The sequence below is a fragment of the Trachurus japonicus genome, chromosome 14, assembly GCF_045865225.1.
Source record: "Trachurus japonicus isolate A0001 chromosome 14, Traja_1.0".
NCBI lineage: Eukaryota > Metazoa > Chordata > Actinopteri > Carangiformes > Carangidae > Trachurus > Trachurus japonicus.
The window spans coordinates 8902568-8929937 of record NC_140920.1 but is presented as its reverse complement, the minus strand read 5'-3'; the positions used below and the strand labels follow the sequence as shown (position 1 = coordinate 8929937).

Below are 27370 nucleotides of genomic sequence, written 5' to 3'. Positions count from 1 at the left end.
TTCCCTCCGGCCTGGAAATGCCGTGTGGTCTTCTGCTGGTGTGGTGGTTAACCTACCCATTGCTCACGAGCAGGGAGGTGTAACCAAACCAGGCCTAGATTCTCACCCTCTTCTCTCTCTGCTCGCGGCCCCTCTTCTTTCTCACATCAACATGCTTTTCAAAATAACACCACAAATTAGCTGAGGGGCTGTTGGCAAGCTCCGCAGTGATGAGCTATGGCTGTGGGACTGCGATACGTGATGAGGGAGGGTTAGAGCATGGGGGAGGCTGGTTGGGATTTAAGCTGTTTATTTGAACTGCACTCTCGTCCAAACAGTCAGCTGCCCCTCTGCTCCCTCGTCAAGCCTCAGAGCTTAAGCTAGGATTGTGGTGTTAGTGTGGAGAGAACAACTTGATATCCCCCTTTGGGCAGCGGCTGCCTTGAGCTTGTGTTACTTTAGGGGGGGAACAATGCAGCCTCTGTCCGCGGCCTCCTACTCTGCGAAGACATGGGCTCAGACAAGCTCGCTAGTGTCAGGCATGGCCAGGGGATTCATACATCACAACACCACAGTGCACACACTGACTGAGTGCAGGGTTTAGGGAAAAAGCTTCCAAACACAGCTTTCCAGCTTTGCCTCTAAATGGCCCAGCAGAGCCGACTGTCTCGGCGCTCCAAGAGCTAAACCAGACGTGCAGCCCGAAACCGACGCAATGGCCCGTTAGCTCTTGGCTTGAACGGCCTGAAAAAGCAATCCCTTGTGGGATTTTGGTTTTTGTACGACAGTATTTACAGTAAAACCTGACACATGGAATAAAAAAAAAAGGGGGATGTTGGAACCCTGAAATCAAATAGCTCCCTTCAGGAGCAGCTTAATCTGCAACAGATGGTGACAGTCTGATGGACGTTGATGGGTTTGGGCAGGCTTCTAAGAACAGTGGCCAAGAGCCAGAGATGATGAACCAAGAGATGGTGATAAAAATGGAACACTATGCACTTCGTTAAACTTTGTTTATATCAAATGCACATGCTTCAAAATGTCCTTTCCAGGATACATATAAAACTTTACACACACATACACATCACCCAGCACAAATTAACCATTTCCTCTCCACACACACACTGCTCAGAAATCTCAAGATCACACCCAACAGCAGGGGGCGATGTTGCCCTAAAGGTCTGACGGCCTCATCACAGCTTCCCAGAACTCCTTGTACCTGACCTTATGCAGTCAGTAGCCTGTGGAAATATAATGAATGCGGTTTGAGACAAATGAAAGCCAGGCAATGTGTGCGCAGAGCAGAAACACATGCAAGGGATCTATGGACTGCTGCTAACAAACCAGAATCCTGCTCTGTAGTCCTCTCTAATCTGCCCTGCGGCTCATCAGGGCTTTATTTCTGCTCTGCATATTTATGAGAATCAGAGAGGGTGAGAAGGGAAAAAAAAGATAACCTCTTCTCTTGTGGGAGCAATTAAAGCCTTGCTTTCATCAATCCTGATCAGAGTCCTCTTGCTCTTGCACTCTCTCATCTTTCTGTGTCTCTTAAAAGGCTGTGTTTACACTTTCACTTCCACAGAGCTGACCCTGCTTTGGTCCTGCATGCACACAGGGAAACAGGGCAACAGGGAAACAGGGAGGCTCCTCTACCAGACAACGTCTTCCCTTAATAAACACCACAGCTGTTGAGCACAGCAGTAGATGTTCTGACTCCACACTTCTCTTCACTGGGTTCCTGCAGCGACGGTTGAGGATTACACTGATTACAGCAGTGGTCATGTATGTGATAAAGGCGGAAAAGCTTGAATATGATGGCAACTCCCTGCTCGCTTATCCTAAACAGCTCAAACATTTTAAGGATGTGTGGCATTCTGAGATGTTTAATCTCCATGAACACATGATTCAAAGTAGCTGGTTTTATTAACTTTAGGTCGTTATTCACCCTCTTCATCAGGAGTACTGTATGTCTCTGTCTTTTCTTTTTTTTTTTTTTTAAAGTGAGACCAAATCCTCCTTCATGCTGCTCAAAGCAGCAGCAACACTGCTGGAGTGAATCGTTTCACACTGAACACTAACATCTTATCCGCTGTGTTAATCCCATCTCCTTTTTAGTACGTGTGTCTGGCAAAGCTGCTATGCTGCGTTTCTGGGACAGAGAGCCCTCAAGTCATTCACCAGAACCAAGAGCTGTTTGTGTGAGAATGACATCACGAGGCAGCAGAGGCTGCTTCAAAACACTGAGATTTGGAGCAGCAGCAGCGTGATGGAGATGGCTGCAGGGGGAAGACCTGGAGACGGGGAAAAACTGTCAGATACACATGCTGGATGATGATAGAGGAGTAGATTATTCCAGACCGGCACTCCTGCTGTTACGCACGCACACGTACAGTCACACACACACACACACCTCTAAGCCACCGCGAGGCCTCATTAAGGCAGCCTGCTCTTTGTCCCTCTTTGGCAATGTCACCTCTGCCTCAGGGACCAAAGACAGACACAGGCATAATTGGCCTGAACACACCGACAGTGCACTGGGAATGGTTGGGTCTTGATAAGTGGTGTGTGTATGAGTGTGTGTGTGTGTGTGTGTGTGTGTGTGTGTGTGTGTGTGTGTATATGTGGTACATTGACCCTGTTAACGCTGCACAGTTGGCAGGAGAGTGGCTGATGTCACTTTGGATCAGTGGATGCTGGTGATGGTGATGGGAGGAGGAGCTCTCCTGGGAGTAGGAGGCTGCTGCTTTCAACACCTCCACCTCCCGCCGCCCGCTGCCCGCCACCCGCCCATCCACCACCACTAGTCTATGGCATCTTCTCTGTCAACACACCAACAATAAAACCGCCACAAAAAAGAAAACGGACACTAAACAGGATATATCCTTTGTCTTGTGTTAGCTTTCTGCTGCCATCTATGGTGTTCGGGTCAGTTTAAATCAGCTGTAAAACACACTAAAACATTTCTTTTCATCCAATTTGTTTTTCTTCTCTTGGTTACATTGTTAGGCTTTCCTTATCCATGAAAATATTGGTTTTAATATTTATTGGTGTGGACCCCTGGGCCCTTTTTTTGTCAGTATGACCCTTGTCTTCAATGTAATCTTCCTCTTGTCAGCTTTCTGCTACCATCTATGGTGTTAGGGTCAGTTTTGACCCGAGTCTTCAATCAGCTGTAAAACACACTAAAATACTTATTTATCATCCCATTTGTTTCTCATCTCTTGGTTACATTGTTAGGCTTCCTTATCCAAGAAAAGGTTGGATTTGCACTTACGATTTCAGTTTTAACTCTAATTGTTGTTCTTATCGTTATAACCGGGTCAAAATTGACCCTAACACCACAAATGTCATAAATTTTACCAGAGCATTTTACATTTTTTGTTTAGATAGAGGTTCCTGACAAAGTCAAAAAGCCTTGATGCTATAAACAAATGTATGTGGTACTTTTATGCATTTAAAACCTGAAAACGGGTCAGTGGTGACCCAAACACAAGAGAAGGGATAGTATATTTATATTTTTAGGACAGTTCACTGAGAAAAATTGCAACTGCTTTTCCATAAAACCAGCATGTAAGAAGCTAAAGAGTTGAAACCCTAACCATCACTGTAAATACAGCTAATTAGCAAAGACAAAGTATGTTTACATCCTTCTGACTTAGCCGGATCAACACTGAGCGTTAACAGACATGTACAGTACAGTCGCTCACCATTCAACCCTGACTGGCTGCTGCACCACCACCACATATCTCGGTGTGGGCAGACAGACAGGGTGGGGGAGGGGGGAGGGGGGTGCAGCAGGAAAACGAAGGCCTTTCACTTTGATCTCTGGAGTGCAGCCCATTTCAGTGTTTGTGTTTGAGATGTAGACCTTTAATTTTGGCCTGATGGGTTCCAGGCTCTTTGGGTTTAGCATGGCATGTCGGATATAGGAGTGTTTACACAGTCTCCCTGCAGCTCTCCTGGTGCTGAAATAAGTGCATTAAGATGGATGGATTTACTTAGTCTCTAACCTCAGGATTTGGGGGAACAAACTCTGAATGACCTCTTTGTGTGTTGCTGGAGGGGATGGAAGGAGACCGGCCCCCACACTGCTGCTGCTGCTGCTGTGTGAAGTGAGTGTGTTTCCTCGGCACCAACAGACCCATTCACAGCATCCCCTCCAAACTGATCCTCTAGTCAACAAGCGTCTACTGAGTAGGCACCAGCTAGACCGCCGCTCTCACATACAGTGTTTACCGCGCTCAGCTACCTGCCAGAAATTCCATAACTCGCATGTGTTTGCAGATTGCACGATTAGAGCAGGTGACTGGGAGATAAAGGACAGATGGATATGAGAATGTGTAGCGTACAGTGTCCGTTTTGAATAGATCTTATTATTTATAATACTGAATACTGATGCGTTCAGTCGGCAAAACACACAAGACCCCATAGGGAAAAAAGTGTAGATGTTAAAACTGCCAAACCTCGTCAAAATGCTGAACTCAGCCTCATTTAAAACCAAACTGAGAAGTGTGGAGGAGCGCTTCCCCTGCAGCCCAGATCAGGACTAATGAGCTGTGATCGATACAAACATTTAAGTATGATTTTGAGAAATGTACAGCTGGAAACGCTGCCGTATTTCACCGCCTGCCCTGCAGACAGACAAAATATGGGAGCTGTAGACATTAGAGCCGGACAATTGTTTGTAACAGCGAAGACGGTAAATCAACCAGTGCTACCCTTGATTTGTTAACCTTTGTTTGGCTGTGTCAGCAGAAGACGCATAGCTGGAGCGGCCCCTTTCATGGTCATGAAATACGGCCTCTCTCTCTGTAGTTGCAGCCATGGAGAGGAAAGGAGGGAGGGGGGAGGGGGGGGCGGCTTCCCTCTGTGCTACACAGGATATTGAGCTTCCTTTACCCCTTAGAGATACATTAAATGCTCCTGGCGGGGGATGAATAACCAACAGAAGCAAAGACACGGGGGGAAACGCCTGGAATCTGCCTCAGTGATGCATCATTCAGAGTTAAATCCTTCAGCTCTGTGTCTTATTTCTAAAAACATGCTCACTTATTAAATACCAAAAGGCCATTTTGATTTGCTTGAAGCTTGTGTTTGAGCCAAAGCAACAACAACAATGCTTTATTCCAGCAGTTATAGTCGGAGGAGGGGAGGGGGAGGAGGAAGAGGCCGTGACCTCCCCGCGACCTCCTGGGGAGCAAGAGACCGTCCTTGACTGCGGGGCCGTCCGTCCGTTCCTCCGACCGAAACGCACAAAAGGCCAATGGTATAGCCAGGTCATCTTACCACATGCGCATCAGGTCAAGTTCCACAGGCGGCCCCTGATTTCTTGACACACAAACCCACACAGACGGCAGAAGGTCAGCACGGGGGCAGCGCGGGGGCAGCGCGGCGAGCCCGGGGGCAGTAAACCAACACTGGTGTGCTGTGAAAGGCCAAACCTTCTCTCTTTCCAGTCCACTGAATGAGTTAGGGAGCTGCCTGGGTGATTTGTGGCGTGATTGTTGCTCTCTCTATATCACTTGAGATTACAGCAGGTGGCGGCCCACAGCCTGCAAGTACACGCAGCTCTAACACCGGCCCTCCTCCTCCTCCTCTCAGGAAGCAGAGAGAGAGAATGAGACAGAGAGAGAAAGAAAAAACAAGCCCTCAGCTCCCTCCCTCCCTCCCACACAGCAGTAATACGCTCACAGGCAATTTTGCTGGCAGCAGAGCTCTCTATGACAATCCAGGGAGCTCTTCAGCTCTGATATCTGCCACAAAAGTTCACCTCCGCTTTTCTCTTTCCACTATTTTTTTTTTTTAAACAATGTCATCAGCGCCGCAAATTACACCTTCCACATCGTGCCAGTGTTCTCTCTCTCTCTCTCTCCCTCGGTGACAGACGCACTCAAGCCCGACACACTTCACCAGCGGCGCTCTTCACGCTGGCGTCAGCCCCGGGTCTCGCTGTAGCACCGCTTCATTTTCACATTAACTCCAGTAAAGCATGGTGAAATCAGCGTTGTGCTGAGGAGAGGAGAGGAGAGGAGAGGAGGAGGGGGGGGGGAAACTGAGAATCACTACACTGTGCACTTCAATTCACCCCCGCACTGAACTCGCTCTCACATCGTAGACACAGCTGCAGGAGATGTCTCACTGGGGACACGCTTCTCCGATATATCTAGCAGATGAATTCTTTGAAAAAAGACAGAAAAATCTCAAGTGCATTTTCTCTACACCCTTAAATAGAGAATCACAGGATTCAACTTATCTCTAATTGTGGCCACAGTTTAAATCCAACTTTTGATAAAAGCCAATTACAAATTCTTTAACATTCTCGTATCATTGCTTATTTCTATTCTGAACAGATTCCATCTACAGACTCAGCAGTTCACTGATGAGAACATTTTCATGTCTCCTCTTGATAAATGGCACTGCAGAGCTTTTTAAATGTCAGCCGGCATTATCTTAATCTCGCTGCTGGGCCTACGCTCGACAAACAATGCACAGTGAGCTTTAGTCCCTTGCCCTCCGATGACTTAGCCGAGTCTTCAGGACGGCTTGTGGACTGACAATATCATGAGGGATGGGGACGTAATGGGGTGACAAGATATTACTGCCCTGGGACGAGGCTTTAATCATTTGATAGATCTGTCTGTGAGGCTTTGTGGTGACATGCGGTTGCTGCTGCTGCTGCCGCCGTGGCATTATAAGCATCTGTATCCACCGGCTGCATTCCCTGGACAGCAGTCACAGCCTTAATAAGGCTTGGTTACCGATTTCCACCCACAGCACCTTCAAAGAAGCTTAGGCAGTTGGCAAAGCTGTTCACCGGCGGCTGATAGACAGACTACCACAGCTTTTTTTTTTTTTGGCCTGCATGGCGCTGGCTCTCCTGCAGAGCAAATGAATCAGGATAGCTCACTGACACCTGCAGGCGCATCGACAACCGCAGTAATTAGACCTAACATTTAATGACTCTTAGTTAATGAAATCCATTCCCGGGCAAATTGAACCCGGAGTGAGCAGGAGTGAGAAAAGAGGGGAAAGAAAAAGAAGAAAGAAAAAAACACACACACAGAGGGGAGCAGAGGAGTGATAGTGACTTTAAGCTTCACATTAGACAGCTATGCAGAGTTGACACAGACGGCCCCGAGGTGACGCCGACACGAGAGGGGAAGAAAACAAATCAACGTCAGAAAAAGACAAAAGCTGCATTCACATCAGTCGGAGTTTCTCTTTTTAGAATGCAGTGTAGGCCTTGGGTGGAAAGAAGAAGAAAAAGAAGAAGAAAAAAAACACACACTGCTTTTGAGTGTGCATGAAAAATACACAGTAATACAGTAATTATTGAGTAGGTGAGAAAGCTGCGAGATTAAAAGATGAGGGACCAGCACCGAGTCTTCAAAGAGATGTGAGGTTGCCCTGGGCTAATTTCCACTCTTTGCTGCAGAGAAAAAAGCCCGACAGTCAGTCATTAACAAAGCTGCACATCAGCAGCTGAATTACAATGGCCTTCCCTTCTCCACGCTCTGTTGCTTCGACGTATGTTCAGTGCATCTTACCTTTGTTCCACTCAGTCACAATAGTATTAATAATAATGGCTCTGAGTCTGAAATAAGCTTGTGGCTCATCAACTATGAATAATACACAATCTGTCATAGAAATGTCAGCTATTTGGTACTTTTTTTTCTCCTGCTAGGCTACTATTAAATATTTAAAACCTTATTTATTCACCAAAGTCTATTTTCCTGCAATGTTTATGCTTTTTCTCCACTGGAAATATCTTTAGATGTCTGACTATAGATTTCCCGCACAAGCAACAAGGTTATTGTTACAACCACAACCATTCCTTCATTGCAGAAGTCAATAACATACATACCAATTACAAATCATCACAATATAAAATACTTTTTGCTATTCTGGCCTGTCATGACTTTTTTATGCATACGCTATACTCAAAAGCACAATAAGCAAAAAAAAATTAAAGCACAAACTGTCAAACAAGCAGAGACTTTTTGCACCTGCCCCTGAGCAAATATTGACACTCCTCGTCCCTCAAACGTGTCGTTCTCGCTGTTTTTGTTGGAGCGGTTGCCCATCCTGAGGGTTTGGTTGCATTACCGTGCTGGTAATCCCCCTCCAACAAAAACCCACCTGACTCTTTAATCTCAACACCACCCTACATGAAAATACCACGGGCCCTTGCTCTCCCCTGCACCTGGATTCTTTGACTCACTCTCTCTGCAATAGGCGCAGGCATTAGCATTAGCATATGGTAGGAGAAGAGGAGGGACAGCGATGGTAAAAGGGAAGAAAAGAGGGGATATTTAAATGGAAATAGGGGCCAAGAGAGAGAGTGGACTATCATGCAGCAGAGAGAAAGCGTATTTTGTGTACTGTTTCCCCAGTCAGGTCCTTTCATAGAGGGGGAGAGAGGGCGGCCTTCTGTTGATTTAGGCTGCACAAAGGGGGCCTTAATCCTTTCAAGGGAACCAAATAAGTCCACAGAGGAGCACGTTCAAAAGGAAACCTCCCTGTCAAGCATGGCCATTGAGCCCCCCCCGCCCCCCAATGGACGCCACAAATCAGGCCCTGCAGGGAATCAAAGGCCAGAATGTGGGAAATGTGTTTAGAGGTCCGCACAGAGGGAAGTGCAGAGAAACGAGGGGAGGGTACGAGGGCCTATCATCGGCAGTATAGGCCCCGTCTCTCTCTGCCCCGGCCCTGAAGGGGTCATAACCCTCATCTACCGAGCCTCCACTCCTCCACTCCCCCCCCTGCCCCCCCGCCCCTCCGGCACTGCATAGTAACTCCCCATTACAGAGGAATGTCCATTCACGCGGGGGAACCTCCATTATCCCTGAGCCAGAGAAAATGGGGCTGCTTTTAACAGCAAATTAGTGACTTAATAATGAGGTCACATGTGGTGTTGGCACACTGAGGCCATAAGCAGATGCTTTTCCTGCCCTCACTTCGCTCCCCGCAGCATTAGTAGCAGCACATCCTCCTCCTGGCTCTCTCTGGCTGCACCGCCAAGTCCTGGCGCATTTCAACACATTCGCAACTGATGCCACATTGGTTCCAGACCATTTCCTGTCACATGTTCCATCCATGCAAAAACACAGGCCTACATGAAGCATTTTAGTGATTCCATCTGATGTCTTACAAGGCGGGAGGGAGATGTTTCATCCTCTGCCTGGGTGGTGGGAACTTGGAGCGAAGGATGGATGTGATGCCGTCGTGTTAAACAACCACACAAATATGACGAATATCACTGCACTGGGACGATGCATATACTGATGACAAGATGGTGATAACCCAAGAGGATGGAGGTTCAGTGCAGTACACCTGCACCATCATACCAAACACCACACCAGCACAGTATAAAAACATAAACATCATGTCTGTACCTTTAACTGCAGCTGTGCTGAAAAATTTCTCGGAGCCGGCATCGGAGACCTGGAAAAGAGGAAATTAAAATCAGCAAAATATCACACACAACTGCAAAACACCGAGTGCAATATCATTTCCCTCCAAAATGCCCCAGACCCATGCATGCACAGATTTCTGGCTACGATTCAGAGGAGCAACTGCTGACAGTGTGCACATCACAAGGTTATGGTAATGCTGAAATTACCACAAAGTCATTTTAGGATAGAGCTGCTTCCTAAATTCACACCAGTCAGGTTTATTAGATGTGATTTGGAGATTTGTCTCCGACCATGTGGGCTTGACACATGCCCTGGGTTTTACAAAGAGAAGGTGCAAGATCAAATTTCCCATGTAGCGTCATCCTCTGCACTCTGTCATGTGCAAATTATATCTGAAATTACTTGGGTGAACCTGAGCACCAGGATCAAAACCCAACACTTGCACAACAAGACTCAAACGAAAACAAGTGGCCTTTTCATATCGACGCCACTTGATGGCACTGTTGCTCCGTGACACAGCAGCTCCATCCCTCCTCCTGTCTGAGCAGAGCAGAGCAGAGCACCGACAGCATCACCGCGTTAGGGATGAAAATGTGCAGGGATGGAAATTAAAACCGGAATAGTCTAACAATAAAATACTTGTTTTGGTGAAAAAAAAAGTTAATAAAAACCAAACTCAATGATGAATTACATCCCAATCTCGACATTTAGGAAAAAAATATGTTGTTCTGTTGTGAATCACTACAGGTTGCTATAGAGAAGAAACAGGACAACACCCGTAAAAGCTGCACATGGGAGGAGGACAGACAGGTTCCTCTGGATGAAATGAATTTCTGATAAGTGGCTTTGTGGATTCACTGTCATGCTTAATTCTGGACCACATGTGATGTTAAGGCATTATTACACCTGGACAGCAGTGGTTGGCTGCTTATTTATCTATTTTCTAATGGTTTACCATACATATATCCTCTAATGACAGGAATATTCAACATCTGCTTGCAGTGACAGCTCGGTTATATGCAGCAGCACTCCTGTCAGTTACAACGATGTGTCTCCACAGGAGAAGTGTTGTAATCATAGAATCAAAACACAACAGTGCGGGTAAACAAGCAGCTCCCTATTAGGGCTGATTTGTTAGAAAAAAACACATACACACGCACACACACACGCATTAATGGGTCGGGTATTAATTGTCTGCTCCAACACTGACAAAATGTAAACAATGAAAGCTGCGGAGTGGATGACAGCAGAAGAGGTGGCGTGACAATGGTTACTATGATAAGACCCCACTCACACCATTTTCTCGGGCTCTCGCACACAGCGATAAATAAATCTTAGATTAAGAAGCGGCTCAGAGGCAGCGCGCATACCTTTGATGTGGCAAGGTTAGCAAATAAGTGCAGGATATTACTTTCTCGGTCTGGTAAATATGGCCCCGTTTCACATTCTGCTTCTCAAATAATATAATCCACACAAGAGGCGACGAAGTCTACTCCTTTTAAATTGAGGACAGCCATGCGGAGAGAGAAGAAGCCTTTCCAAGAAAAAGAAAAAGAAAAAAAAATCCAAAGCCGTTCACAAAGCTACTGCGCCTTTTGGACAAAGGGAACCATGTGTCTCGCCACGGAGAGCTTCTGCAACGGCACTGAGGCGACGAGCGCAGAGGAGGAGGAAAAAAAATCCCTTGATCCACCTTTCTTTTCCTCGCTCAGGACACAATGTGAGGTTTTTCTTTCCCCACACCTATATTCTCCTGTCGGAAATATCCGTGAGAGGAAACAAACAGGATCCGGGAGGGTTTGTGTGTCGGTGCGCAGAGAGGGTTTTAGGGCTGCGTCCGACGGAGCGAACCAATCCAACAAAGCGCACGGGCCAGTTTTCCTCTGAAGACACAGAGATGGAGGCAGCTCAAAAAAAAAGGAAAAAGAAAAATCACAAGGTGTAAGCCCGCTGCCGCCGTGTGTTCAGCTGCAAAGCCAGTCTGCAGTTCTCTCTCTGACGGATCCCTGTCGTGGGCACACAAGAGCCTCTCCCCATCCGCTCCCAAGCAGCAGACAAACTCCCATTCATCCAGCGACTGACTGCCCGAGTGCTGCCGCCGCCGCCGCCGCTGCTGCTGCTGCCTTCACGGTCGGGTCCTCCCACTTCCTGATTTCCACAGGCGGACTTGGATTCAGCCTTCAGTCAGTCAGTCGTGCTCCTTCGCAGGACAAACACTCGTGTTTTTCGTGGCTTCCGAAAAGCTTTGAGGTCACGGAGGCGCACATCGGCGCGTTTTACCCTTTTGCGTAAATGGCGCGCAAAAGGAGAGACGGCAGCGCACCAGGGCTTGATAAGGAGACAGAGAGAGAGAGGGAGGGAGAGAGAGTGAGAGAACAAGAGAGGAGAAGGGAAAGGAAAGGAAAGAGGGAGGGGAGAGAGAGAGAGAGAGCAGAGGCAGAAAGATATTCTTTCTTTCACTCCCGCACTGAGTGAGGTGATGTCAGCCGCTAATGAATTCCCCAGTAGGGTGCTGCTACCGTGAGGGGAGGAAAAACAAAACGCTCCTTTACAAACAGCATGCACCACCTCGCAGCCCACAGGCGCTGTCTTCCTGCTGGATCAACTCCCACTCAGCTTGCCTGAAGGGAGGTCAGCCGGTAATATAAAAAGCACTTAGGGTCACGCAGCCTTCAATTTGAGCTCTGAGCTCTCCGTGGCCCACCCTGACAAAACCTAAAACCCAGAGGAGATCCCACCCCTGACACTGCAGACATAAATCACGACTTACCAAGTTTATAATTATGTGATAACTTAACCAAAGCAGAGTGGGTTTTTTATTTTCTAAGCTTCCCTCCCCATGGTCACAACAAAACAACCCCGCTGGAGCTGCAGGGCTCGGCCTCTGGCTCAGAGGAGGCAGCTTCTAGTTGTTTCCTGGTCAATGTTGATGCCACAGAGTGTGTGTGTGTAAGATTTAAAACCCTCCTGTTGTCCTGGGTCAAGGAAGGAAGGACGAATGGAAAGAGAGAAGGAAGGAAGGAAGGAAGGAAGGAAGGCAGGAAGGAAGGAAGGAAGGAAGGCAGGAAGGAGAAAGGGAAAGATGGGAGGAAAGAAGGAAGGGGAAATGGAGGGGAAGGAAGAAGGAGAGAGGGAACAGATTGGGTCAATCAGGTCAAAAAGGAAGGAAGAAGTAAGAACAAAGGGACAGAAGGAAGGAAGGAAGGAAGGAAAGAAGGAAGGAAGGAAGGAAGGAAGGAGGGGAAAAAATAAGAAATGAAAGATGGAGGGAGGGAGCAGATTCGTTCAAGGAAGGAAGGAAGGAAAGGGAAAATGATTGTGGAAAGAAGGAAGGGAAAAAGGAAGGAAAGAAAGATGGAGGGAGGAAACAGATCGGATCAATTGGATCAAAGGAGTTAGGAAGAAAAAGACAAAGGGAAGGAAGGAAGGAAGGAAGGAAGGAAGGAAGGAAGGAAGGAAGGAAGGGGAAAAAGGAAGGAAAGAAAGATGGAGAGAGGAAACAGATCAGGTCAACTGGATCAAAAGAAGAAGGAAGAGAAGTACATAAGAACGGAGGGAAGGAAGGAAGGATAGAAGGATTGAGGAAGGGAACAGATTGGGTCAATTTGACCCAGAAGGACAACAGGAAGGTTTTAAGGTGTGGGACACTATTCTGTCAAGATTCGCACTTGAGGCCTGAAAGTGATATTTACCTGAGAAGCAACAGCGTCCATCCGTCCTTCTCCTGGATCACACCACATTTGGCAAATCCTGATCTAATGCTGGACAAGTCCTGGAGAATCCTCTTAATAGAGGCTTGTCTAATGAGCATTAACCCACTGGCTGGGAGGTCAATGGATGTACAATAGAGTCACATTGCAAGGTATTTCCTTTGCCAGCTCAACCCAAGCAACCACAGAGCAGAAAACAGACTTAGCTCATGGCGGAGATGCTAATCCGTCGCTCGGTAACAGAGCGACCGAGGGTCTGTTGGCTGGGCTGCATGGGACCGGCCATGCAAACATGAAGTCATGGGAAATGGGATATACTGTACAGTTAGTTGCCCGAGATTTCAGAGAGGCAAAACAAATCGTCACACACTGGAGCTGCCTGACACAACGCCATTTCTCTCCAAACCACAGTCAGATGGCTCAGTCTGGGCTGAAGTGAGAAGTTTACAATCCATCCATGTACAGACATACAGAACAAAGAATGTGAAGTACCATCAGAGGGAGGGAAGGACCGGCCTCAGGTGGCCGGTTAAAGTCCAGCCACTTGGCTCAGAGGATAAAGGCTGTTGGTCACAAAGGGCCTGGGAGAAAGTTACCCGCTGCTGCTATACATCCTGGTGTGTTTCAGAGACGTGTGCATTGTGCATTGAACCCCTTCAACTAATGAAGTAATTACCCTCTGGCCTACTGTTGCACACAGGCTGTGGGAAAACATCTTTGATAAGTACAGTGAAATCACTCAGCTGTACAATGCCACAGTTCGTTCTCCAGTCACAGAAATAGAGTAAATCATGTCTAAAATTAGTTGCAAATGTACTAACTGTGGTTACATGTAATTAGATCACAAGGATTTTTTTTGTTTGAAGCGGTGATTGTGATGAAGCATCAAGGGCAAATCGTGGTTTGGCTTCAAACGCATGACATGACTGGCTTCAAGATATGTATTTATACGACTGCCACCAACATAAAATGGCTACCAGTCGTTTTCACAGGCCTGTGCAGCAGCAGCAGCAGCAGCAGCAGCAGCAGCAGCAGCAGCAGCAGCAGCAGCAGCAGCAGCAGCAGCAGCAGCAGCAGCAGCAGCAGCAGCAGCAGCAGCAGCAGCAGCGGCGACGAGCGAGTCGCTGTTCTCCATTTTAAACGGTCATTATCAGATTTGAGAGCGACCACAAGTCTGTGATTACAGCCACACTGCCAAACAATCAGCGTCCGGATCTCTTACTGCACATTATTTTTAATTCAAATGAAACGCTGACAGAGATGAACACATGCACATGAAAAAAAGGAGAACCCTGCACAGTTTGACTGTGGAAAAACATCGTCCGTGCAAGAGAATGAAGCGCTGAGATCAAACACGATGTCTGGATGTATGCTATGTATCCCAGTAATTGCTGTCTGGGCACGTAAGTTCTGTCTATAGACCATCAGCTTCACACTGACATTTTGTCATCTTTTATTCTTTTTTTTGGAGGCTGATTCTCCACTTCAAAGAAACCAGAGCCATGTTTGTCTCTCCCCCCTACAACCACGGTTTAATTTTACAGGAACTCTCTCCCAGATTACAATCACAGGGGACCGGCTAGCCTTTATGAGCCTTCCTGCCATTATGCCAAATCTACCCTCATTTAAAATATTACTGATAAGTGTAACATGAGTGCTGGCGATGTAATATGTTAAAAGCTCTTGTTACGATCGCCCGCTGACTCCAGGCTCAGAGCTTCAAAAATACTGACGTATTCAAGCTGCGATGGGATGCAGAGACCAGGGAATAGAAAGAATTTCCTTAATGACATCGAACACAGTTATGAGCCATGAGCAGCAGTCATCTCAGGTGGGTGGGTGTTTCACCAGCAGCTTCACCTCACAGTGACATCCCTGTCAGAACAAAATACAGTAGCTCCTGAGGCAGACAAAGGAGCGCAGGGTAAATATGAGTAAACAAGACTGAGGCTGCAGCTCCGCTCTGTCAGCCTCTACACCACCTATAGACACATTCTCACAGCAGACATTTTGACAGGGAGAGAAAGCACACTGCAATCAACAGTTTCTGTAACTTCTCTCTAAAATTAACATCAGACATCACACCCACCTGAGCAACTGGCCTGATGTGACCCTCAGTCTCTCCTTGGCAGATGTGTATAGTGCTGTCTGTTAATTATTAGCTCAGCAACAACGTTAACAGGCTGATTATTTGTTTTACCATTGTAGCTTAGTGTGTTACGCTAATATTCAGAATTAGGAAACAAAAAGCACGGTCGAAAGGATGGAAATGTCATCAGCCTGTAGGTAAGTATTCAGTCATAAATAAAAGACAAATCAGAATTTTGACTCATTAGTTTAAAGGGACAACGAGGAGTTTCGGAAAGCGAAGTGTTTTCACACTACATTTCCCATGAGCCTTGGACCGGTGCAAGATGGACGGAAGAAAACATTTGTCAAGAATGTTTTCATTAATCAAGAATAAAAGTCGGACGTTCGAAGATGATCAGATACCGTCGTAGTTCCGACCGTAAACGATGCCAATTAGCGATCCGACAGCGTTATTCCCATGACCCACCGGGCAGCGTCCAGGAAACCGAAAGTAGGAAATGCTGGGCGAGTCGACCACTAAATAATAATGTCAAAAAAATAACGATGAAGACAAAATGATATATTTATCTAAAATGGACCCATTAACATAACAAGTGGGTAACGTAGATTCGTCCACATTACTGTAATATGAGACTCTTTTATAACCAAAAGCAAACTCCTCGGGGTCTCTTTAAAAAGTTAAAGAAGCAATTTATCCTAAATGCATGTAACATATACGTATATTCCACGGCAGCTCATCAAGTGGTTGAAACTTTTCAATCTGGACCAAAGTGGTGGACCAACCAACACTGTTACACTGCCAGTGTGAACAAGGGAAGGTGACTGAAAGAACCGGCTATAGCCTGGTTAATCCAACCATACCCACTTACCCAACTATTTTTAGCGTCATGTGGGGATTTAAACGTGTTACTACACTGTAAAAATAACTTGTGGCAGTGTGTGACGGGCAGGCAAAGAGTGGAAGACCGTGTATCATTATAATTCAGTGGCTATTTACACACAATAATCTGATTATCAGTATTAACCAAATAATACCTGATTAAAAATGAACTGTGCATGGTTCACAGTAATAATAAAAACCCCAGTGTGACAAGGTTTGAAAAGAATTCCTCATCTCCTCGGAGGAGGGAGTGGGGGCTGGATCACACCCTCCTTGTTGCTTCGGTTGTGAAGCGTCCAAACGTTGCAGCAGCGCACATCAAAGAACTGTGAAAGATTTCTAATTGCGCACACATAAACCCACACGCTTGGATGTGCCTACGTCTCCTCTCCTGGCCTTTTGAGGGCAATATAAAGATGTTTTATTTTTTTATTTATTTTTTATAAATTAGGTTTATTATTTTTTTTCTACAGTCATTACATCCGACCTTATCTCCCGGAGCCTGCACTGGGTTGTCAATGACAACTGGCTCTAATCTCTACCCCCCCACTCCCCCCCTCCCCACTCGACAAGAAGCAATGACAGGCCCTTTCTTCCCAATTCCTCAGACACGTAGCCAGACATAAATTAATCTGTCACTCATTGCTAGTATTAATGTGCGGATGACACACGGCTATGCATGCAAACACACACCCACAGACAAAGACAAATGCACCCAGCATTAAAACCGTTACACAAACTGGGACACCATAGCATGCCAAAAGTGTGTGTGGAAGGGGTGGGTGGGGGGGGAGAAAAAGCCTTTGGAAAAGCTGACAGTCTTCTCTGTTAAACTGCATCAATCAAATATCCTGACGGAGAGAATGGAAGATTTAAGGAATGGAGAATTTCCATCTGCGTTGCCACAGACACGCTTTTCAGTAGTAAACCTGTAAATAACCAGCGCCAAAATGAATCTCTACTCTCCATCGCATTTCCTCCTCTTATTTCAACCACATTATGTTCACGCAGTATGATTGGCATGCTGGGAAACATTTTAGGAAGACTGATGGACGCTGTGATGAAAGAGCATCTTATGATCTGATGATGACGTTACCTTTGTATATCCTTTGTGATTTAATAAAACTTCCCCGAGCCAAGAGATGTGAAACTCACATCATATGTCAGCAGCGGGGAAAAAAACTATTTCTGCTGGTTGTTAAAAGCCTGTAGAGACTGTGTTATCTGCTTATCTGTATCTCCCTCATCTCCCCGTGGTCTGTGAAAGCAGGAGTTCAAGATAAATGGGCCTGATCAATGGCAGACATTATCTGGATCTGGTAGGCAATAATCAGATCCAGTTGACATTGCGGCCGGGCAGAAAGGACCGGCCTGTCAGCGGGAACAACCCTACTCCACCGGCCATCGGTGTAATGTCACTGCCGTGGGACTCACTTTGGAAAACAATGCAGAAGAGAAAATTGGTTTAACCTTCCCCGCTTCAAAAGCCCCTCCCACCGCCTTCCTCCTTCCCTCACACCCCCCCCACACACACACACACACACTTTGTCCAGTCACTGGAGAAATGGGAGACCCTTTTTGCCTAAATTACAGGCATTGCAGTGGAATGTGGGCTGTGGGCTGTGATGCCGTGGATAATTTCAGACCAGTCAATCACTCTCCCTCCCCTTTTAACAGAAAGGAGCATATGTGCCTCAAATGCCTGCGTCAACGCACGCACACACACACACAAGCACATTCATGGATATTAGGCTTGATTTACCTTTAACATTTTCTCTTAATGCCACTATAATTACTAATTCTCCAACCCAGGATAAATTATTTTAAAGGCAAATCGGCATCTAGTATATTTATAGTGCTGTCACTCACATGTGCTGACATAAAGATTTACTGGGCTGAAAAAAAGAACTCAGAAAACAAAGATGAGGCATGTGAAAAGGAAATTAGAAAATGTAATGTGCTGCATTTTTTCATTATTATTTGTGATGTTTGCTTTCATCACCACAACATGTCAGTGTCCTTGCCGCGCTGCTCTCTGCTCGTCAAAACAACGCTGTAATCAGCAAGCGCTTGGCATACTGTACATATTCATCTTGAGCTTATTCACTATAACCTCAAGAAGCTATAGTATGATTTAAGCTCAATGACAATAAAAGGAAGAATTATAAGCCTCCTCTAATTTGAACCCTGGTTTCTGTGTGAAGCTCTACAGTGGAGCCACATCCCCAACAGATAATAAAGCCCCAGCTTTAATTTTTCTCCCTAATCTGCATGTCTTTATATTTGCGGAGACCCAGCAGACATCTACAACCAAAGAACCCCCCCATCCCCTCCACCCCACCCCACGAGGCCTCAACTTAATACTAACCAAGAGCAACTGTGCTGGCAGGGATATTATTTTCCGCCGTTTTGTTTCTCTCTTCTCTGCGGCGCGATGGGAGCGAGGAAACAAGGGGGAAGCAGAGAGATAAAGGCGAAAAGGAACTAGAGAGGAAAGGAGCAGGGAAGACAGCGAGACAGAAAATACAGAGAGGAAGATGGAGCCAAAGAGAGGGAGGGAGGTATAGGGGAGAGAGAAACAGCCTGCTGTGTCTTAAAAAGGAATTACTACAGGGAAGCAGTGAGGAAATCAGCACTAAGGCGTTGTATTAAAACCTGTCTGACCCTCTGCGGACCCCCTGAGCGATTCACCCGGCTGGAGGAGTATGGTCTGAGGGATTAGACCTCTGACACGCTCCGTCAAGACCATTCTGTCAGGCACCAACAGAGACAGCCCCAGTCAACCCCCCCAACACCCCCTCACCCCCCTACTCCCACCATGCTCCACTTCAACAAGCCTCTCCAAGGCTCTCTCTCTGTGCTCAACAGCTCCGGAGTGGGGGCCTGATGATGGGCTCTCTAGGGGGACACGAGATGGGCCACGGACATCAAAAGCCAGCGGGGTGACAGACAGACAGACAGACAGCGACCCTCCCCCTCCTCCCTCCCCAGAGATGGACAGAGTACTCGACTCCAGTACTTGAGTAAGAGTACAAATACTACTAGTCAAAATGTACTCCGTTACAAGTAAAAGTAGCTCAGTCAACATGTTACTTTTAAAGGTACTTAAGTATCCAAAAGTACATGCTTTTAAATTTACTTTAAGTAAAAGTAAGAGTAAGAGTAAATTTCTTATTTTTCACATCAATGAATTACTATATTTTTTTCTAAATGAATTTAAGGACCTTTTAACTCTTGTTTCTGAGAATTAACTCTTTGAAACCAGCTGCACTGATGTGCTGCTTTTAGGGGTTAGGGTTTCCTTCTTTGACAAACACGGCTTGTGTTCAATAGGATTTTAGAAAAAAAAAAAAAAAAAAGAGCAGACCTGAAAGTAACAAGTACTTTTCAGCCTTCCTAGAAATTAACTCAAGTAAAAGTAAAAATATTTGTCTTGGAAATGTATTCAAGTAAGAGTAATAAGTACCTAAGAAATCTAATACTCAAGTAAAGTACAAATCCTCTGGATATGTACTTAAAGGGATAGTTCACCCTAGAATGATATTTCGCTCATTATCTACTCACCCTCATGTGGACTAAGGGCTGGAAGAAGTTTCAGAGTCCTCCGTCCCTTCTCTGAGTTACAGGGGGTCTTGGTGTAGCAGTGCATGTCCATATAACGGTTGTAAAGGGACACCAGAGCTCTTCGTAAAAAAACACACACAAAAAAACATCCAAATACCTCCATGCTGCTCGTATGTAATGTCCGTCTTGTGCTGAAGCCCCAAATTGCGTAATTGTCCCGAAAAAAATTAAATAAGTCTATATTTTAAGCTTGTTTGTAGCGGAAGCTTCTCAAAGCTCCTCTTCCTGGTCCGTCCAAATCTCGCGTGATTCGCAGTAACCGCACTGACGCCGGCGCAAATCACGCGAGATTTGGACGGACCAGGAAGAGGAGCTTTGAGAAGCTTCCGCAACAAACAAGCTTAAAATATAGACTTATTTAATTTTTTTCGGGACAATTACGCAATTTGGGGCTTCAGCACAAGACGGACATTACATACGAGCAGCATGGAGGTATTTGGATGTTTTTTTGTGTGTGTTTTTTTACGAAGAGCTCTGGTGTCCCTTTACAACCGTTATATGGACATGCACTGCTACACCAAGACCCCCTGTAACTCAGAGAAGGGACGGAGGACTCTGAAACTTCTTCCAGCCCTTAGTCCACATGAGGGTGAGTAGATAATGAGCGAAATATCATTCTAGGGTGAACTATCCCTTTAAGTACAGTACTCAAGTATATTTACTCCGTTACTGTCCACCACTGCCCCCTCCCCAACCTCAACTCTTTTCTCTCTCTCTCTCTGTCTGCATCTTATCCCAGGCCCCCGCTGCCCATTGAGGGACTTCTAATTGCATTTTGCGAGGCCCGAGCTAAATGAGGTGGTTGTTCTGCCGACAGTAGCCTCCCCGCTGGAGGTCTGAGTGATGGGAAGGAGAGCGATGGGAAGTCTGAGCCTCTTTGAGATGAAAAAAAGAAAGAAAAGAAAAGAAAGAATGCAAGGTAAACACAAGACACTCGACACTTGTCATTCGGCGGCCGACAGGTGATACATCTTGTGTCTCCTTAAAGGTATTCAGAAAAGAAAATTGAATTTGAGCCCACTGTGGGTCTTAACATTAGTGTAATAACTCATCTATCAGACGATGTAAAGAAACTTTGTGCAAAATTCGGCTAATTTCGAGGAAATCCTGGATGAAAGTGGGGTGATTTTTTTTCGCATTGGATAATGCAGGAACACAAATTATGCGTCACGTTGCTCACGATTCATCAGCCACTGATATTGGATCCGTTATCCATCAATCAAACGTCTGAGACACAAACACAGACACCAAGCTCGGTCTTGCTCCAAACATTGAATATCCTGCCTGCTCGATAACGACCAATCAAATTTGTGCGGCAATTGAACTGAACACCTTTAAAAGGTTTCTTTCAATGCAAAAAGCCCTAACACCATGAGACGCATCCTTCTGTACTTTTTTTTTTATGTGGCTCTTGTGTGAACGGGGCCTCGTGGACGTCTGCTGAGGAGAAGCCGAACGTCTATCATGTGACAGAAGGTTTTAACGTGTCAGACAGACTCCACCGAGACAACACTTGGATATCCTCCCTGACCCCGTTGTCATCTCCCACTCTCCGTAACACTAGAACACGGGAGACTGGTTGAACAAGAGGAAGCCTGTGTGTGTGTGTGTGTCTATGTGTGTGTGTGTGTGTGTTTGAGGACAGGAGCAATTTCATCTGTGAATCCCCTCCTTTTCCCTGGTGGCGTTCCTTCAGCGGGAAAGTGAGCTGTTGCTGTGTGACCTACATGTGGAGCTGGTTGCGGGCCACAGACTGGGGCCATGACTGGGCTGCAGGGGGTCTGTCTGTTGATAGGAACGGGAGGCCTCTTCCGCTTTGAAGCCCTGTATATTTAAATATTTCATGACCCCCTCATCTACAGCCCCTTTTATCGGATTTGTGCTCTGGCTCGTGGCTGCCTTTCATTAATAGCACAGCGAGAGGAGTTAGTGTTGATCTAATGCCCCCATCAGCGAGGCAGATGTGAGGCAGCCTCGCTCATACCCCGATCCTTTTGGCACTCAGCGATATCTGGAAGAAGATCTCGTTAAACGCTAGTAACAATTACACCAATTACAGATAAGCCTAAGTGTGTCAAAGCCACAACATGATGTTTACAATGATTAGCATGCGGCATTATCAGCAGGGATGGTAATCAACACTAGTGCCTGGTGCTTCACAAGATCACAGGGCTCTTTATCTGTCATTATCGATAAAAGGCCACCGGCTGAAGACAGACCTGAGCGTGGCTGTCATGTTTGGCACCGGCTCACGCTGCCGGTGCTTAGCTTTAGTTAAAGCAAAGCAGGTTTGACAGTAAACTATACAAGATGTCACACGGAACAGTTGCGATGACAATACCGGATGAAAGAACATCACAAGTCGCCACACCCGCCATTTCTGCTCATTATTGTCAAAGGCATCAGAGAGAAATACTTGGAGCATCACTCTAATAAAGCAGTGGTTCCCAACCTTTTTATGGCTCGTGACCCCATTTTGACATCACAAATTCGACCTGCGATCACGTGCAGTCACTATTTTCATTTCAAACTGTTTTTTATTGTGTTTTCAAAAAAAAAAAAAAGCTGTAGTGAGAAAAAACAAAACAAAGAGCTAATAGACACAATTGCATAAATGCCATACATGGATACAATCTCCTGTGTGCGTCAAATATAATATCAGATATTTTTATATGCTGCATTTTATTTGAACTCGATTTATATTTAAGAAAGTGAAAGTATAGAAAGTTGGTTAACACTTTACTTGAATAGGTATTCATAAGATTGACATAAAACTGTCCTAACCATGACATAACAGCTGTCATAAACATCAATGAATACTTATGACAGCTGTCGTTAAGTGTCATTCGGTAAGTTATGTCACTTTTGATGCAAAGTTGACATTATTTGAGATGTCCTTGTTATGAGAACTTGACATATTTTTTAAAGTTTGGCAATTAGGTCTGCTATGACAGTTTAAATTGTCTTTATGTCAAGTTGTCAGAACAAAAACATCTCAAACAATGTCAACTTTGCATTAAAAGTGACATAACTTACAGAATGACACTTAACGACAGCTGTCATAAGTATTCATTGATGTTTATGACAGCTGTTTTGTCATGGTTATGACAGTGTTATGTCAATCTTATTAATACCTATTCAAGTAAAGTGTTACCGAAAGGTGTTCAAGGTTGGGTGTGGTGTTTTTAATCATAATTTAAAAAAGAATACAGTAGTAATTGGTTAAAAAAATATTTGTATCAGTCATTTTTATCAGTTATTAGACATTTCAGGCGACCCCATTTGAATTCCAGGCGACCCTACGTGAGGTCTCGACCCCAAGGTTGACAAACACTGCTCTAAAGGCTCTCATGACTCTGCTCATGCAGTAAACAATCCCAGTTATCACATTTTGCACATATGAACAGTGTGTATATAATATATGTATGAAGTGGAGCACAACGTGTGGGCCAGTAGATTTTCACGAGGGCGCGTGCTGTCATGGCGCAGGGCACCAGTCTGGAAATGTCTCCGAGGCTGGTGACCACGACATAAGACCCCACTTGTCTGCTTGTAATAGAGATGCCTTTGAGAGCGGCCTGCATCTGCCTGCGGGACACATTCCATGCTTTCCTCCACAAACTCTGTGCCGCCGTCAGGCTCTGGGTCCTAAATGTGCACATTGTGAAGCTGCCCTGCTGGCGGCCTGACAGCAGCACATTCACCAAGAGGTTATTTGAGTGGACCCAGGCCCCCAGGGCGCAAAGAGAGCGTGTTCTCTCTCTCTCTCTCTCTCTCTCTCTGAAAGTGTGTGATACTCAGTAAACGAGTGTTTATTTAATTGTGTTAAATGATCCACCTTACAGTTTGCTTTTGCTCTTAAAGGGACATTGTGTAACTTCTCCTGTTATCTATTCACGAAAATCGATTATTTGGTTCAAAAGTATGTTTTTCATTAATCAGTAATCCCCCCCATCAACAAACTGAAGTGTTCCGGTGTAGGTACCAAATGTGTCCTGGCTGCCAGATTTGTCCGGGGCCGCGGCTGGCGATGACATGGCACATCGTGATTGGTCGTGAGGATTTATAAAAGTTGTAGGTAGACGAAAGAGAGCTATTTATATTTTCTTATGATAACATTAAACATTTACACAACTTACAGTGATGAAAATGATTAAAATACTGTAATTAGCGCGGGCATTCACGAACGTTTGTTTAGCGTTGCCTCGGAGATCTGTGCCAAATCTCGCAAGAGTGTGTTGTTGAGCCTGAGACAGGTCTTGAACAAAGTTCATTTTCTCCTGAATTGAATACGACATCGCCATGACAACATATTGTCACGTGTGTTGCTTTGCCTCGTGCTGACGGACCACCTGTTTACATAGAGGCTTGTTTATGCCGTTTCGTGCAGTGGCTGTTGTCCGTCTGCTGTCTGCCCAATTCCAGGTGAATGCAGCAGTTGCTTGCGATATACAACAGCAACACTGGATGGGAGTAATTCCTACACAATGTACCTTTAAACTGACACTGGGAAACGCACAAAGTGTATGTGCCAGTGTTTGTGATGAAAGACTGACGTTGACTTAGATATCATGCAGTTTAGTTTTCTCTCCTTCAGTGTTTGCAGCGTGGCGTCAGCAGGTCCCACCAGAGGCCGTCAGTGCTGAGGGCCACCCAGGCAACAGGCAGCGCTAAGCCCAATCATTAGTGCCTGTTTCAGCTGAGCTTATACCATGTACTGTGTTTACCAACACCAAGCTTCAACAAGATGATCTGGGACAGCTTGCTGTCTGTCTCACTCTCACACTGACACACACACACACACACACACAAACACTGTAAGAGGATTTGTACTGGCAACAGGGACGGGCTGCGTAGCTTTATCCACAGGGAAAAGCTGCAGCACCACACACAGCTTGACCCCCACTCACATGCCTGGATGAACAGGTAAACAAACACAAAGACACACACACGAACGCATGTGCGCACACACACACACACAGACAAACACATACGACTCCCAGAGGAACACTGGAGTTTGGTCTGGGTTCTCTGGGTCCACTGACGCCAGGGTAAACAGTTACATGATAAGTTTTTCATTCAGGTTGATGAAAGGCTGAATGAACAATACTGTGGGCTGCAGTGATCACACAGTTTTAGCCAAACACATTTAGAAGCTGTGCTAATGAGTTTATCACCAAACACAGACTCTAAACTCAGTAGTAAAACAAAAGACCTTTATTCCCACTGTAATTAGACTGTTCAGTTCGCGTGTGGAGTAATGCAGCATGTTATTGTGCATGCAAATAGACCTAATATTTTGTACCAATGAAAAACTTTATTACACCATATTAAGCCGTCAACTCCCTGTCTGGTTGTCTAAGGTCATTACAGTCTGAATGAAAATCAGAAGCCAAGATTTGAAATTTGTTTTTATTAAATTTTTTTTACTGTGTGTTTTTATTGTGTCTTTGTTTTCAAACCTATTTGCGAGCTGAGACAGCCAGGTTTACAACGCAGGCGTAAGCAGAAACAGCAGGAGCTATGTTTTCCTCTGCTGTCTGCTGATTAGTCTGCTCCGATGGCCACATTGTAACGTGATAACAGAGGGCGATTGGTTGGCTGGCCCCGAGGAAGTCATTCAGAGCGAGTTCACTGATTCTCTGACCAGGGATATTAGAGGAGCATCTTTTAGTCATGCTCGATGGAGTCCAGGCTCTGACTCCACTAAAGCCTCTGGTGTGCAGGGGAATCTAACTGGGCCGGGGGGGGGAAGCCTGCAAACACCTGTCATCCACCAACGCTGCAGGCACAATAACACCTGACACTGGTCATGAATTCACACATGGAGGGACACACACACACACACTGCACTGTGCAACATCACACAAATTCAAAACTGTGCTATCTTGTATTATTTTCAAGTTGAAGGTCGTTTGAGCCCGCACAAACAGATAGACAGACTAAACTGAGAATATCATGGGCCCAAAGGACGGCTGTCATCACAGCAACAAATGACCTGCACTATGAGCAGCGCAGCAGCTTACTTACACATACACGCGTGCCCTAAACATACAGCGGAAATCTCACACACAAAGACAAACTAAGACTCGACTCCTGACTTGAATCTATAGTCGGAGCTGGTGGCATTTTAACGCTGAGCATCTATGTTATGTTATGTTAAGTTACGTTTATTTTATTTGATATGGACAACACAAATACATTGACACTGTTCCAGTGGACAGACCAGATGCTTTGCTTGGGTGTTTTTAGCACATGTGCTAATTTTCAACACCAGTCCATAGGCGGCTATTCTAAAAACACAGAGCATATGCTGCGTTCAAAACAACTCGGAGATCAGCGTTTCCGACTTCAGACATCATTGCGTTCAATGATTATGTTTGTTTTGGAGGCTAATGAAGAGGAGAGGAGACGCTGCAGATGAGTGCGCATATAATGTTATAGCCTAGATAACTGTTAAACGTTATTTCCGTTACATACGAGGACCACAGTTTCACACAATAAAACAATCACAGCTTAATATAAACGTATTTCATATACTGCAATAATACACAAAATATATGCATTAAAACCTCAACAAATAACTTCAAATGTTTTAATTCTAACCATTTAAGACGAGGGCTGCCATGTTTTGATGTTGTTGTGACGTCAAGTCGGAAAGTCTCCGTTTCCGACCTGTAATTTCCGAGTTTGACGCCGTTCAATTCGTTTTTGACAACTCGGAGCTCGTTTTTTTCTGACAAAAACAAAGTGCATGACACAACATCACAACAGTAATATGCTAATCTAAAAACACAGAGCACAAGATCAGCGAGAGGAGATGAAGCAAACAGAAATCATGATCGCATTCGCAACAGTAATATAACAGTATAAAAAGTCCGTATTTTTAGATGTGAGCATTGTTGTTTTGCTTTTAACCATGCTTTTACTACAGTGCTCTGTTAAAAGAGTTTGTATCAGTCTCCATTTTCAGGTGAGTGGGTAAAGTGTTCCATAGGTTAACCCATTTTATTGAGAAGGCAGACAAAAGGCTTGTGTGTTTACTTGGCTTGAGCTCCAGCGTCTTTTTTTGGCCCACATCTAATAAAAAAAATAACTGTTGTTAAATGTAACTCCTTTAGATGTTAAGAGATGTTGACCAGACGTGTACTCAGTAAATTGTATAGGACAAACCATGTTTTTCAACCTAGGACATGATCTGCATGTGTGCAAGCAGCTGAAAACACACACAGAAGAGACACGCAATTAATCACACCATCGCCTGCACACAAACACACACATCGTCACAGCCTGCGGGAGATGTCCTCCTGAGACCCCTGAGGTGACAGATGTGTCAAAACAACATATTGGTTTCGCTCCTCTTTGCTGTGGTGTTGCTTTGTTCCTTTACTCTGAAAAAAAACCCAACAACAACAAAACATTGGATCTGATTTGCTCTGCATATTGCTGATGCATTTTTTACGAGTTACTCCGAAAACACCATGTTCCTCGACATTAAAAAGCAATTTAGCACTCCCAGGATTAAAAGCGCATGTTAAATTGAAGGCTACACTTGGCGTGGGCATGAAAAATTGAGTGGCTCCTTATATTAACCAGACTGAACGCTGCACACAGCATTTAGATAGACGAAATGGAATCTTTTAGCATTACTAATTCATCCAGGGGAAAAG

The 27370-nt window shown here is 45.3% G+C and overlaps 1 protein-coding gene across 4 annotated transcripts in view; it reads right to left on the bottom strand.

Moving 5' to 3' along the window:
- The window catches only part of auts2a (activator of transcription and developmental regulator AUTS2 a), a 326493-nt gene that overhangs the window by 29824 nt on the left and 269299 nt on the right, over positions 1 to 27370 (bottom strand). For all 4 annotated transcript variants that reach the window (XM_085797320.1, XM_085797321.1, XM_085797319.1 and 1 more), the window contains one exon: positions 9375 to 9423. In XM_085797320.1, the coding sequence (XP_085653446.1) occupies positions 9375 to 9423 (49 nt within the window). The remainder of the gene's footprint in view (positions 1 to 9374; positions 9424 to 27370) is intronic.